The sequence below is a fragment of the Oryza glaberrima genome, chromosome 1, assembly GCF_000147395.1.
Source record: "Oryza glaberrima chromosome 1, OglaRS2, whole genome shotgun sequence".
In the NCBI taxonomy this organism is placed as follows: domain Eukaryota; kingdom Viridiplantae; phylum Streptophyta; class Magnoliopsida; order Poales; family Poaceae; genus Oryza; species Oryza glaberrima.
In genome coordinates this window covers 8853534-8866879 of record NC_068326.1, presented here as the reverse complement: position 1 = coordinate 8866879, position 13346 = coordinate 8853534, and the positions used below count along the sequence as shown (strand labels likewise).

The following is a 13346-nucleotide window of genomic DNA, read 5'->3' as shown; positions in this document are numbered from 1 at the left end:
CACCACATTGATCCATAACTTTGGCACCCATGTCATTCTTTCTTCTGATCAAATGTCAGCGTGTCCTTCCAAGCAGTAGTTTGTGGATGTAAACAAGAGTTTGTAGTGACGATGGAGCATATCTGTTAGGGTAGCACTAGGGTTCCATGGTACCAGTTTGCACAAATGCACATTAAAAATGACTCCCAATAAATGTGCATTCGAAGAGAAAGGGTAGAGATGCATCTTAGGAATACTCTCTCCATCCCAATATCATGTATAGGATGTGTCACATCTATGTTATGTTGCTATTGGAATGATGGGATTAGGTGATAAGCAGAGGTGCCGATCTTGATGAAAAGAAGCTGAGTTTTCACGAAGCACAACATATAACACATGCTCATATACGCACGTCCACTAAACGAACACACGCAGGAACTCCCACACCTAGCAAATATTCTCAATAAAAGATCGTATGCGCAGTCGACAGGTAATCCCTTCAAATTCAAATGATTGGAATTTGGAACAGAAGGCGACCTCAAAAATCTAGCAACGCACAAGCAACGGGATTCACCGCCACATACGTTTGATTCGATGGTCACACTGGTTATGGGCAGGTAAAGAAGATAGTTGTAAACTATAACAGCACGAGCACGAGTTAAGCAAAAAATGACATTGAAGCTTGGCCCAGTAATTTGAAGAACTTGAATGAACAGATTCTATCTACTGCTATAATTTTGTCACTAATTATTACAGGCCATTCTCTGACTGGACTGCAATGTTGGAAGAAACTTTTCCAAGAGCAAGAATGCGACAGGATTATTAGGTGGTCTTAACCCATGCTGAAGCCCAAAGAAATTGAGGTGCCGCCAGTTAACCTCTTAAAGCTAAAGCTTCTCTCCGCGTATGCAACAAAAATTAGGGGGAAGGAAAACAATCAAGAGGACGGAATCACATCGGACGATCAGATATGATCACAGACTGCCTTCGTGAAGTCTGAAGTCGACGCCTTTCCGCCGAGATCAGCAGTCCTGAATTTCCCCTCGGAGATGGTCTGGAGGATGGCGTTGTGGATCCGGTCTGCTTGGTTATTGAATTGCAAGTGGCGCAACATCATAACAGCACTCAGCATAAGAGCGGTCGGGTTTGCAAGGTTCTGGGGAAAAAAAAACATTCAGTTAAAGTGTTGTAGGAACAATTGGCTGATCAGTAATTCACATTGATAATTTTCCTATGTAGGGCCTGTTTGGCACAGCTCCAGCTCCACCTCTCCTGGAGCTGGAGCTCAGCCATGGGTGGAGCTCTCTCACAAAATAATCTAGAGTTGTGGAGCTGGGTTTAGGCAGCTCCACAACTCCACTCCAGACCTAACTCCTGGAGCTAAATTTAGGAGTTGGAGCTGTACCAAACAGGCCCGTACATAACGAGAAATGTCATGAATTATCAAGTGATACAACTGACTCTACAAGTACTAGGAAATTTATATAGGTTGAAACATCGTAAATCAAGCTATGAAGCAGGAATTGTTCATGTCTAACTCACCTTGCCAGCAATATCAGGAGCAGAACCGTGAACAGCTTCTGCCAGACAAATGCCACCTTCACCAATGTTGCAGCTGGGAGAGTGCAAAATAGTTAGTTGGCGTTGTATTACCTGGATGTCAAATTGATAGAACAAACAATAACAAATTTACCTGGGTGTCAAGCCCAAGCCTCCAATCAGACCAGCACAAAGATCACTAATAATATCACCATAAAGATTTGGCATCACCAGTACATCAAAAAGACCAGGATTCTTCACAAGCTGCAAGGGGACAATGTTCACAAATCAATGGTGTCATTAATTAACTGTCCAGGACAGCAATAGAAGTGGCTAGAATACAAATAGGATAATTTGCATTTCTCAGGTCGATCAGAGATCATCAGACCAGTGTGAAGAATGCTTCAACATTAACACCAAACAAAGCACAGGTTTTGGTATCAGCAGAACAACATACCGTCATACAACAATTGTCAATGATGACCTCCTCGTATACAATTTCAGGGTACTTCTCAGCCACTTCACGACAGCACTGAAAGTAAAACAAAGAACAAACAGAACATCAGCTCCCAGTGATATGAATTAATACATTCCATCAAGTTAGAAGGAACAGGTAGCAAACAGACCTTGAGGAAAAGACCATCGGTCTTCCTCATGATATTGGCCTTGTGTATCGCAGAGACCCTCTCCCGGCCATTGGTCTTGGCATAGTGGAAAGCATACTCTGCCACTCTTAAACTTGCTTGGCGAGTGATAATTTTTAAGCTTTCCACAACACCCCTCACAACCTGGAGAATAAATAGCACACAGTGATGAATAATGCTAACAAGACCAATGAAAATGATATTGCTTTTAAGAATGCTTACCTGATGCTCAAGGCCACTATATTCTCCCTCGGTATTTTCACGAATAGTCACAAGGTTCACATCATCATATCGAGTCTTGTATCCTGGGAGGCTGTTGCAAGGTCTAACATTTGCATAAAGACCAAGCTCTTTCCTTAGTGTAAGATTCAATGAACGGTGGCCTTTTCCAATAGGCGTAGCCATAGGACCTTTCAAGCCAACTTTGTTTCTCCGCACCGACTCCAAGCTTTCCCAAGTCAGAAAACTCTCTGTTCTGGGATCAACTTCTGTACCAACATAGTGTTCTTCCCATTCTATTGGTACCCCTGCAACATTGAATACCTGAAACAGCAAAAGGAAAAGTTCAAACTAAGATATAATAAATACATAAGAACGAGCTACATAGTCAGAAAGCATGATCAGAAAGCACTTGGCACCATTTTTGGAACAAGAAGGTGTGACTTCATTGCATCAATCGCCGGAAGAGTTATGTAAGGTTGTATCCTATTTTGCAAGAATGAGGATATTTACATATAGAAGAGTTGCCTAGCATAGTAGCATTGCTCAGTAAGTTTTGGATCCCATGCTCTATGCAATAATTAAACACCCCGCTTAAACATGAACTCTAATGTGCATTTATGTCCACCAAAAAAACTAGGAAGATAATTAGCTCAGCATAAGCATAAAATGTACTACCTTGTTCCAAAAAGAATGCAATTCTAGCTATGCACATGGACAAACACTTGTCTAGGTGCATTGCTAGACTTGCATTCGTTTTGGGACGGATATAGCACTATCTTAAGCAAGCCAGCAACATCACATCAACACTAGCTCCAACATTCAGGTTCCCTAGGGAGATTTGATTGTCGTTTGATTATTAGAGTATGACAGAGTAATCTGATGGTACACAATTGACAGCAGTTATTAAATCAGTTTGATTGGAGGTAAATCAAACAGAGATATCAAAGGCATGTGCTTGCAGCCAATTAACCAAACATGATTTCAGACATGAAAAGAGAAAGAAATCAAAAGGAATGGGCTGATATGCCTAAATGAAACTCAATAGTGGAGCTGTGCTAAGTTAAACCCAAAGGCCCCTTCCTTTTTATTTACAAGCTAAACTAACTAGGCACACATATTCAAATAAAGCAAAAGAGAGATCAACGGCCGGTGGATATTCTACTTTTTCTCGATTATCACAGAAATACTATGGGGTTTAAATTTATTTATTTTCCACTGTGAAGTTTTTGATGCACACACTCTATCTACTACTTATCTTAGAAAGCTTATAAACACAGTAGCCTGGCACACATTCAATCAATGATTGAATAATAAAATATAATTTATCAAAAATAAAACACTTGACCAAGGTGCATATTGTAACCCATAAACTCTCTACTACATTGCATGTGACCTACATAAATGATGAGGATACATTGTGAACAAAACCGTAGATATCATTACCGGCCACATAAAATTTCAAGGGGATTGAAACATCAAAACAAGAAAACCTAGTTGCCCAACTGACACCAATAGCAAATTTTAGAAGAAATCAGCTCAATTCAGTTGGCTCTCCAACTAGAATTATAAATAATCAAGTGCTCTACTTTCAAGAATAATAGCATATATCATACATAGACTTGTCTGCAGAGTAGGCCATGTCAAATTTAAACTGAAATTACCTTAAAGTGCATGCACGCAATGGACTAAAAAGTCATGAGATCCAAACAGAGGTATAAGGTATTTTAATTTTGTGCAACATGATTTATCCTCCCTAATTCAGGAACGTGATTTAATTTGAAGGGTCCAAAATGCTGTCTCTTGGGTAAGAGGCTAGAATTTACAAGGGCCTTCTGCTTCTTTATCGACGTAAATGTAATCCTTCAATAAGCAACATTCCCAGTGAACAGAAAAACTAAGGTAGAATGTGCAAACTATTTATGCTCATTGTCATATCTAAGTTTTCATGGAAAAGAAACAAAACAGAAATAAGCAATGTCCTCGTTATTTTCATTGCCATTTACAGGCGGTAGAGGTCATTATTATTTACATGCAGTAGTGGCGGGGGCATAAGTTCACATCAATTATCAGATGGCGTAATAAGAACCATCTTTGCACGTTCTAGACAGAATGTAAATAAATCTGTGGGCAGCAGACAAAAAACTAAAAGAGACGAAGAATTTAATCATCTTCCCTGCACGTCATGGCCAAAATAAATCTTAAAGCTGTTGCACACAGCTTGAAAACAAACTAACAAACTTGCTTTTTTTTTTCTCATCGGATCAAGGAAGGTCCGCGTCGGACGAATACAGCCCGAGCTGATGGGAGTCGTGGTCACAGAGGGGTATATATAATAACAAATCAGGATATACAAAACCGAAATTCCGTACCTGCTTGACCGACTCGGCGATCTCCGGCCCGATGCCGTCGCCTGGGAAGAGCGTGGCGCGGACGGTCTCCCCGGACGCCGTCGAGAACGGCGCCGCGGCGGCTCTGCCCGCCATCCGCGGCAGGACGCTCCCCTGGAGCAGCCTCCGTAGCGCCATGCCCCCCCTTCCTCCCTCTTCCTGCTGCTACCCTGCGCACCACCACAAACACACGTCAACCCTAGACTCCCAACACCCGCGGAACGAACGGGGCGCGGACTAGTCCAACCCCAACCCCAACACAAAAATCATCAACCAAATCACGCTCGCTCGATCGAACGCGCCGGGGGGGGGGGGGGGGGCACCCACCCAATCCCCCCCGATGGAGCGCGCGGCGCGACCGCGCAAAATTCGATCGATCGGGCGAACGGCGCCCCCCACGACCTCCGATCGAATCGGAGGCGATCCGGGTAGCGAGGGGCAGGGGAGGTGAGATGGGGAAGAGGGGAATGTACCGGACGGCGAAGGCGACTCGCGGCGGCGGCGGCGGTCGGCGGCGAGGAGGAGGAGAGAGAGAGAGATGGATGGGAAAGGGGAGGAGGAGGAGGAGAGGATGGTGGAAGGGGAGACTTTTTCTCCTGCGTCCTCTCCCATTTATTCGGCCGTCGATCTGGATCGGACGGCTGGGATTTGCCCGGGCCCACGGCGCGTTGACGGCGACGATGCTCCCCGGGTTTCTTTCTTTCTTGCGGAGGAGAAAGATGAATAAAATTGATGCTTTCAAGTGGGCCCGGGGATGTTCTTATTCCAAGTTGATTGAGGTACAACGAATTGGGCTTGTTCTTGTTTTAAAAAAAAAATTGTTAGGTTTCCTCTAAAAGAAATATACTACTAGAACAAAAGTTGTGGAGTCAGCTTTGTCATCTAACAGCTCGAAGGGAATTCAGTCTCTCGTAAGTATTTTATAAATGCTTGCAGATGATTAAGTATTTTCTAAGATAACTTTAAAAAATGACAACACTTTTTTCAACAACGATAAAAAAACAAAATTAAATGATCAATTTCGATGTATCACGATATGTTTATGGTTCTGAGATTTGATAATTTAGCACTTCTACATTGTCATTCTAATTGAATTGATATTGGTGACAATGACAAATAGGCATAGGTGGTTTGTACTTATGTGCATTTCCCGTATACCAAAAATGACATTTAATTGTATTTGCTCAAAACAAATATTGTCCTATTATTCTAGAGTGGAAGCACGAATATTGGCGTGAAACTAAAACTCGAGAGTAACACAGCAAATAGAGATAAAAGAAAAGCCATTGCTCGTAGCATAACGATACATGTAAGTGTGTAACTACAATGCACGCTACAAAAGTCATGAACATTTTCTCTCTAATTAGCTAGCTAGTCCTATTGTCCGATCTAAGCCTTTCTAATCAAAATCAGCCTATAATCCATCGCACACTATTTGACCTATCATATCTATTGCTATAGCATGTCAAGAGGTGGAACAAGCTTTCTCAAAACTACTTACTTCTATTTGCTAATGAGTTGAGGGTCGTGCATTGTACACACGTTTACCCTAAAATTAGTTTAAGCTGAATGGGATGTAACTTCATTAGAAATATTGAATTTGCACCCATATATAGCCTTTCCTCATGTTATTCCTCTCCCTTATCCTTTGTCACCTCCAAATCTCGCCAGTAGTTGTCGATAATGCCTCTACGCTCGATCTCCATCATGTGCCCACGGGTACTCTAGCAACTAATCTATTGCACCAACACCTTGCTTACTTAGATGGCAGCTAGAATTCAACAAGCTAGGGGCAACAGCTACAAGCTAATGCCACTGCAGAATGGACTCGCATGAGGTAGGCGGTGACTGGAGCTCAGCAAATAGGCAAGCAGGACATGATGGAGCTATTTGTATGAGTCAGGTGTCAGCCAAAGCTCTATGCACGGGCCGATGCAGAAGGGTGATGGAGATCAAGCACGAGAGACACCAAGTGTAGTTGGTGTGCTCGCATTGACCAATGGATGGCTGGAGATGAACGCAAAATGGGTGTTCCCTACGAAGTTGTGGCAAAAGAGAGGGGTTCCACTTGGCTGTGAAATTTGCGGTAAATGAGCAATTTTTGCACAAGTTTTGGTACAAACCCCTGTCCTGTTGACAGGTTATACCCACCTATGGTATTTGTAATGTATGGGGATCATTGGTACAAGAGCATACATGAGATTGCGGTAAAAGATATGGGAGACAGAAATTTTTATACGGATAATAGCCCTACTCCCATTGTCCGAAGTCGGTATTGCTTTTATATATCAATCTCACACAAATACAATAGAGAGGAAAACCTAATCTAGTCTCTAGTGGTTAGCTGTTGTTGGCTTCATTGAATATTAACTCGACGAGATTGAAGGTGTCTTGTATTGTCTTGGCTTTTGTGGCATTGTATTGGTCTTATCTTGGCTTATCTTCGTCTCCCCCATCTCCTCCTCGAGGGTTTTGTATTTATACCCTCAATGCCCCCCTTGTCCAAGTAGTATTACAGAAGCAAGTATGGATACTATCCAAGTAGACCTTGTAGGTATCAAGCAGGGACTCTATTTATTTTTCTTATTCGGAAACCTTCCACATGAGATTTTATTCCATATAGGACTTGGTGTATGATGGGTCCACCAAGTCTTAATACGCAGGTATAAGGTATCTCATATCTAGAACACTGACTCGTCTCATTGCATTATAGACTAACATATAAATCTCCCTTTAACAAGGATATTATGAGGTTGTTGGGAGTAAGACCTAACCTTAGTCGAACTTGCTCTCGGGGGGATGTTGAGGTTTGCTCTCGATAAATATCCCACTCCCAAGTCCCAATTGGTTTGTTTTTTGATAATGGAAAATATGCATCCTAGCCACTGCTTCAAAGAAGCTATAACCAATTATTACATCGTTCATTGCTGATACAACTTCAATTAACACCTCTCAAAATTCAAGGTGACAAGAAAGCTGAAAGGACATCCAACGAAGGATAGACGTAACATCATCAACAATACGTACACACATGCCCCAGATCTCCTTGTGGTTTAGCTCAACAAGCATTCCATTTTGCCAATCTATATTTTTCCAAATGATCATGGGCTTGTTTGTTTTGCTACCATACCAAAATCTAGGCAATTTTGGTAGTTTCAATTTTTTGGCAACTTATGTTTGTCATTGGTGTATTTTGGTAGCAAACCAAATGCTAGCTAAAGTATTTAAAGTCCCAACAATATGGTAGGGTGTAGGCCCTGTTAAAATCCCACCCCAAAATCTTTCACCCTATCACATGTAACGTTTGGACACATGCATGGAGTATTAAATGTGGACGAAAAAAATAAATTACACAGTTTGCGTGTAAATTGCGAGATGAATCTTTTAAGCCTAATTGCGCCATGATTTGACAATGTGGTGCTACAGTAAACACTTGCTAATGACGGATTAATTAGGCTTAATAAATTCGTCTCGCAGTTTACAGGCAGATTATGTAATTTATTTTGTTATTAGACTACGTTTAATACTTCAAATGTGTGTCCGTATATCTGATGTGACACGCCAAAACTTTACACCCCTAGATCTAAACATCGCCTTTGACTTCAAACCAAAATGGCCCAATCATTTTGATTAAAAAAAACTTGATATGCAGTAATCTATATTTTTAGAAATTCCTCAATGGGCCTTGAGAAAATAAGGCATAAACACTACAAGGTTAGTTCCAACTACTTAACTTTCTATAATCTTCCATTCCTTGTCAGCTTGCTTCCTATCGAGGATTGTACTAATGAATAAGAAGACCATGAATGAAAGGATGTCACACCCTTATATCCTGTGTCTAATTTTTTAAGAATTATACTATCCTTCTTAGACTACTTCGGTAGTAGGAGGGGTTGCATAATAGATATATCAAAGGATAAGATCCCAACTGGTTTGCTATGGGTCACAGACATTTTTTTTTCGATTTCTGTTTTAAAAATAATTTTAGGAGAAATTATTACTTATTTTCTTATCAATCATGAAAAGGGAGTCAAACAGCGAAAAGGTTACTAAGAAAACCACAAACATTAATCATAACATCATATGAATCAAGCATGCTCTAGCCAAATTTTACTATACATCAGTCAATGTTGGTTCGTTCGTTTCTTAATCATCCAGCATTTGATAAACTTTGGCACATTTCTTAAGCACAAGCGTGTGGCAAGACAGAATTGTTCACAGGAAGAAAAAAACCCACATCTCGTTAACCATATTTTTTTACTGTTTAAACATTTTTATTTTTATTATTTTTTTAAACAAACTATTCCAAAACTTATTTTCAAAACGCGTTTGGCGTGGCAAAACAACAGTTCACGTCACTCCGCAGCGGGCATGACAATTTTGTCCTGCCACGCCAGCAAGACAACGTTATCACGCTAACCAGACTGACATGGCAATATTATTTTTGCCATGCCAACCTGCATTACATGGACAAAGGTTCATATCATGGAAATAAATTTTAGAAGAATTTATTTTTAAAACTAAAAATTAAAATGCTCAAAAAATAAAAAATATATTCTTAACTAACCTGGTGAAACAAAAGAAGCCCAACAGTCAGGCCTTATCCAGGAAAGCGGAGCCCAAGCCCAACAAACCCATTTACCCCCAGCGTGGGCAGGCGAACCCTTTCCCTCCCGTGCCTATATAAGTCCACAAACCCTAACGCCCCCACTCTTCCACCTCGCAGTCGCCACCCCGAGCAGAAGCCGCCGCCGCCGCCCGAAACCCTCGCCGCCGTCGCTTCTCCTCGGGCGCAGCCATGGTGGCCGCAAAGAAGACGGTAACGTTGTCCTCCTCCCGGTCTCTCCCTCCATCACCTCGGTCCGCCGCGCGAGCGAGCGAGCGAGCGAGCGAGATCCTGCATTTCTCATGGCGCTAACGCCTCTCTGTTCGTCGTGGTGATGGTGTGATGGTGGTTGTGTTTGCAGAAGAAGTCCACGGACAACATCAACAACAAGCTGCAGCTCGTGATGAAGAGCGGCAAGTACACGCTCGGCTACAAGACCGTCCTCAGGACCCTCAGGAACTCCAAGGGTAAGATGGATCAATGCTCTCCTTTCCCTGTTAGATTACGCCAAATTCTAGTTTAAGGTTCGCATCCGTTGTTGTTAGTATTGCGGTTTTATAGTGAGTTTGGGCATCGTAATAACTGATTACCGGTGGATCTCATCGCCGCCGCGTATGAGTCGATGCCACAGTGATTAGCCCCACTGTCTCTGTTCTTCTGAATGTGCTTGATATTGCTGTTCAGTAGCTGATGGTGGTGTATATACTTAGGTAGGATTTACATGGACTTACCCCAAGACTTAAAACATTCCCCTCTTACATTCAATCTTTGTACCCAATGAAACTTATACCCGCTCTCTGTTTTTTTATTGCCTGTATGTTGTATTGCTGTGTGCTGTTGTCTACATTTTAGCTTTGGATATGTCCGTACGGAGGATATGATGATCCTTTCCCCAGATGATCGACAATGAACATACCGTGCGATTGTTTTCTCTTAGGAGATAATCAAGCCAGAAATCTGATCCTCGAATTTTAATGTAGAGTTTTTTTTTCTGAAAGATTTCCTTTATCTTCAAATGAGTTGGTTCTTGATTAGTTTCATTGTGCTTATTTACCATCATCCTTTGGATGGATGTTAGTGTGAGTATGCGCATCGTATAAACTGATTACCGGTGGATCTCATTGCTGCTGTGTATGAGTCGATGCCATAGCCATGCCCCACTGTCATTGTTCTTCTGAATGTGCTCGATGTTGTGGTTCAGTATTTGGCAGTGGTGTATATACGCTTTATGGTTTAGTATTAACATAGACTTAGCCAAGACTTGACATATTCCTGTATGCTTTTTTGTTTGGCTGTGTTGTACTCAAATGTGAATACGTTGTCAATCTATTTCTAGTTTATGTGTTTATCAGCTGTTTCTCCTAGCTGAGTAGCCTGTATGTTGTAGTGCACTTTCTTTATTTAGTTTTGGTTGAATTGGTAGTGGAGGATATGACGATCCTTTCCCCAGATGATCGACGATGAGCATAATGTGCGCTATTGTTCTCTTAAGAGATAATCAAGCCAGAACTATGATTCTCCAAATTTAATGCAGTCTCTTTTGCTGAAAGATTTGTGTTATCTGAAAATGTACTGATTTGTGGTTAATTTGATTGTGCTGCCTATTTTTCCTGATTCTTTTAGCATGTTGTGGTGAAATTTTATTTGGTGCTGCTTAATATGGAGAATATGATGATCCTTTCCCCAGATGATCGACAATGAACATACTGAGCGCTATTATTTCTCTTTTGAGAACCAAGCCAGTATTCTGATTCTCCAAATCTTATGCAGGCATTTCCTTTTATATTGAGCAAGCAGTGGTTGTTTCCTAGACTGTGATGGATTTATTGATATGTTCAATTGTTTAGCTTGGGTATGATAACATAGATAATTGTCTATTATGATCTTTGCAAATTTGTTGCTCCAGGTTGAAACCTTTAGCGTTGAAAACTGATTACCGGTGGATTTAGTACCAATATGGCCAATGTGTATGAGTCAACGCCATAATAATTCTCCATATTCTGCATACAGTAACTGTGATGTCAACTGCTTATTTGCAGAAGTGGAAACATGCTTTATGAAAAACGTTTTTTTACTATGAGTCTTCAGTATGATTGCAAGGAAAATTTTCTGTAACTGTAGGGAATTAAGCTTGCAGAGTGTCCTTTTTTCTCTCTGACCAATTGCATGTAATGTTTTACTTTCATCAGCTCTTTTTCATTGTGTAAACTTTTCAGAGCATGGCTGCATACTACCCTACTTTGTTTTGTCATCTTTGCTGGCAGACTGATATCTAATGTCCCCGCATGTCTTCATTACAGCGAAGCTAGTGATCATTTCTAACAACTGCCCACCTCTTCGGAAGTCAGAAATTGAGTACTACGCTATGTTGGCCAAGGTCACCGTCCACCACTTCCACGGAAGTAAGTTGACACCCATGCTTTTCGACATCTCTTGACCTTTGCAAAGATTTAAACAGTGAGGCATGCTTGGGAGTAAATATGTAATCAAATTATATCGTAGAAACGCCATGCTAATTATTTTTATGCGTTTTTTTAAATGAAACTGAAATAAGGTGCACAGTTCTATCTTCTGTTGCCATGGCAATGCTGCATTTGTTTTTCGCAACTGCAAAGTGGACCAAAGAAGACTTACAAATTCATAGATAGGACAAATGAATAAACTGTGCAGACATCGGTTTCTGCCATATGCCCATATTGCTTGATTAGCCAGTCTTATTACATTAGCTGTGTCTTTGTTTGAAAAATAACAGCTATCTGTTTGTTTTCAGATAATGTCGATCTGGGGACAGCCTGTGGTAAATACTTCCGTGTTTGCTGCCTCAGCATTATTGATCCTGGTAACTTCCATACGTCTACCTAGTATTTGAAAGAAACTAAACAAAACCGTTATTTGATTGTAATACTGTACAATGCGCTTGATTTCCAGGTGACTCGGATATCATCAAGACCACGGGTGAGCAGTAAGGATGAGCGGTTCCGCTGGCGCTTCAGATGCTGTCACACTGAGCTGTTCTAGACATTGTAGTTGTTGCTGGACTTGATTTGGTCTCTCTCGTGTATCGAACAGCTTTTACCAGTCAACCAAAGTTTCGTGGGAACATTGTTCTTGGATTGGAAAATTTTGTTCCTGGCCCGAATCATGTTTTCAATTAGAACGCTTGGCTGTTTGTTCACTGAACTTCGCATCATTACACGTGGTTGTTAAAGAGCTCTTTAGATGCAGACCAGCTTGCGCTGCTGCATTTGCACGAGGGTTGACGATACCGCCGGTAACGCGTGGCTTACCGGGGGTACGGAAATATAAATACCGTGGTAACCTCCTTAAATTCAAATAAATTTTAAAAATAATTTGAATTTTTGATAAATTTTGTCTGGTTTATTACGGTTTTTCTACGGTTTGGGAAACCCTGATTTGCATGCACGATGGAGACCGGCTTCATAAACTGACAGACCATGGGAGAGCTTTGCCGATTCATAACGCTGTATTGAGCAACCAGCATTTCGGCCATTTGAATAGAATTTATACATCTGAATTAATAGGAAACAGGACTTGTGAAATTATCTATATATATTCCTAACATTACAAATCATTTTCTTATTATTTAGTTGAAATCTTTTAAAACTCTGTGATTTAACATACAGAGTTAGAGACTTTGAATTCAGTATAAACAAAACAGACCCTGAATACAATAAGAGTAAATTTCACAGAATTACATGTTTTATATGTTTTATGTTTTATAGTTCAAGTGGCAGAAAAAGTACATATATTTTAGCAGTGGAAACTTGGATTACAAAACGTGTAGTTTTATAAAATTTACTCATACATTAACATAGTGTAGGCCACCCATGTCTCCATCTCGACACCTCCCGTAGGACCCATGGTATTTAACTATTTGTCACTTTTAGATCTGGTGTTTAATTATTTACCACCCAGATATGTGAGCCATCATCTATTTATGACATACGG

General features: G+C 40.9%; 2 protein-coding genes and 3 non-coding genes across 5 annotated transcripts; 4 read left to right on the top strand and 1 right to left on the bottom strand.

The window, feature by feature from the left end:
* Positions 1-595: 595 nt before the first annotated feature.
* Positions 596-5368, bottom strand: LOC127760933 (isocitrate dehydrogenase [NAD] catalytic subunit 5, mitochondrial-like). The gene is made up of 8 exons (XM_052285200.1): positions 5245-5368; positions 4754-4941; positions 2385-2705; positions 2145-2306; positions 1976-2050; positions 1673-1782; positions 1522-1594; positions 596-1135 (listed from the first exon to the last, which is right to left on the bottom strand). The coding sequence occupies exons 2-8, from the start codon at positions 4907-4909 to the stop codon at positions 944-946; spliced, it is 1089 nt and encodes a 362-aa protein (XP_052141160.1). The 5' UTR covers positions 4910-4941; positions 5245-5368; the 3' UTR covers positions 596-943.
* Positions 5369-9469: 4101 nt separating this feature from the next.
* LOC127760917 (60S ribosomal protein L30) lies at positions 9470-12552 on the top strand. The gene is made up of 5 exons (XM_052285199.1): positions 9470-9590; positions 9739-9844; positions 11678-11779; positions 12148-12216; positions 12306-12552. Exons 1-5 carry the CDS (start codon positions 9570-9572, stop codon positions 12341-12343), a joined length of 336 nt encoding a protein of 111 aa, XP_052141159.1. The 5' UTR covers positions 9470-9569; the 3' UTR covers positions 12344-12552.
* On the top strand, positions 10249-10343 carry LOC127760884 (small nucleolar RNA Z103). Its single transcript, XR_008015161.1, has one exon. It is a non-coding gene; the product is annotated as a small nucleolar RNA Z103 (small nucleolar RNA).
* Positions 10803-10897, top strand: LOC127760888 (small nucleolar RNA Z103). The gene has a single exon (XR_008015165.1). It is a non-coding gene; the product is annotated as a small nucleolar RNA Z103 (small nucleolar RNA).
* On the top strand, positions 11040-11133 carry LOC127760886 (small nucleolar RNA Z103). The gene has a single exon (XR_008015163.1). It is a non-coding gene; the product is annotated as a small nucleolar RNA Z103 (small nucleolar RNA).
* Positions 12553-13346: the final 794 nt, after the last annotated feature.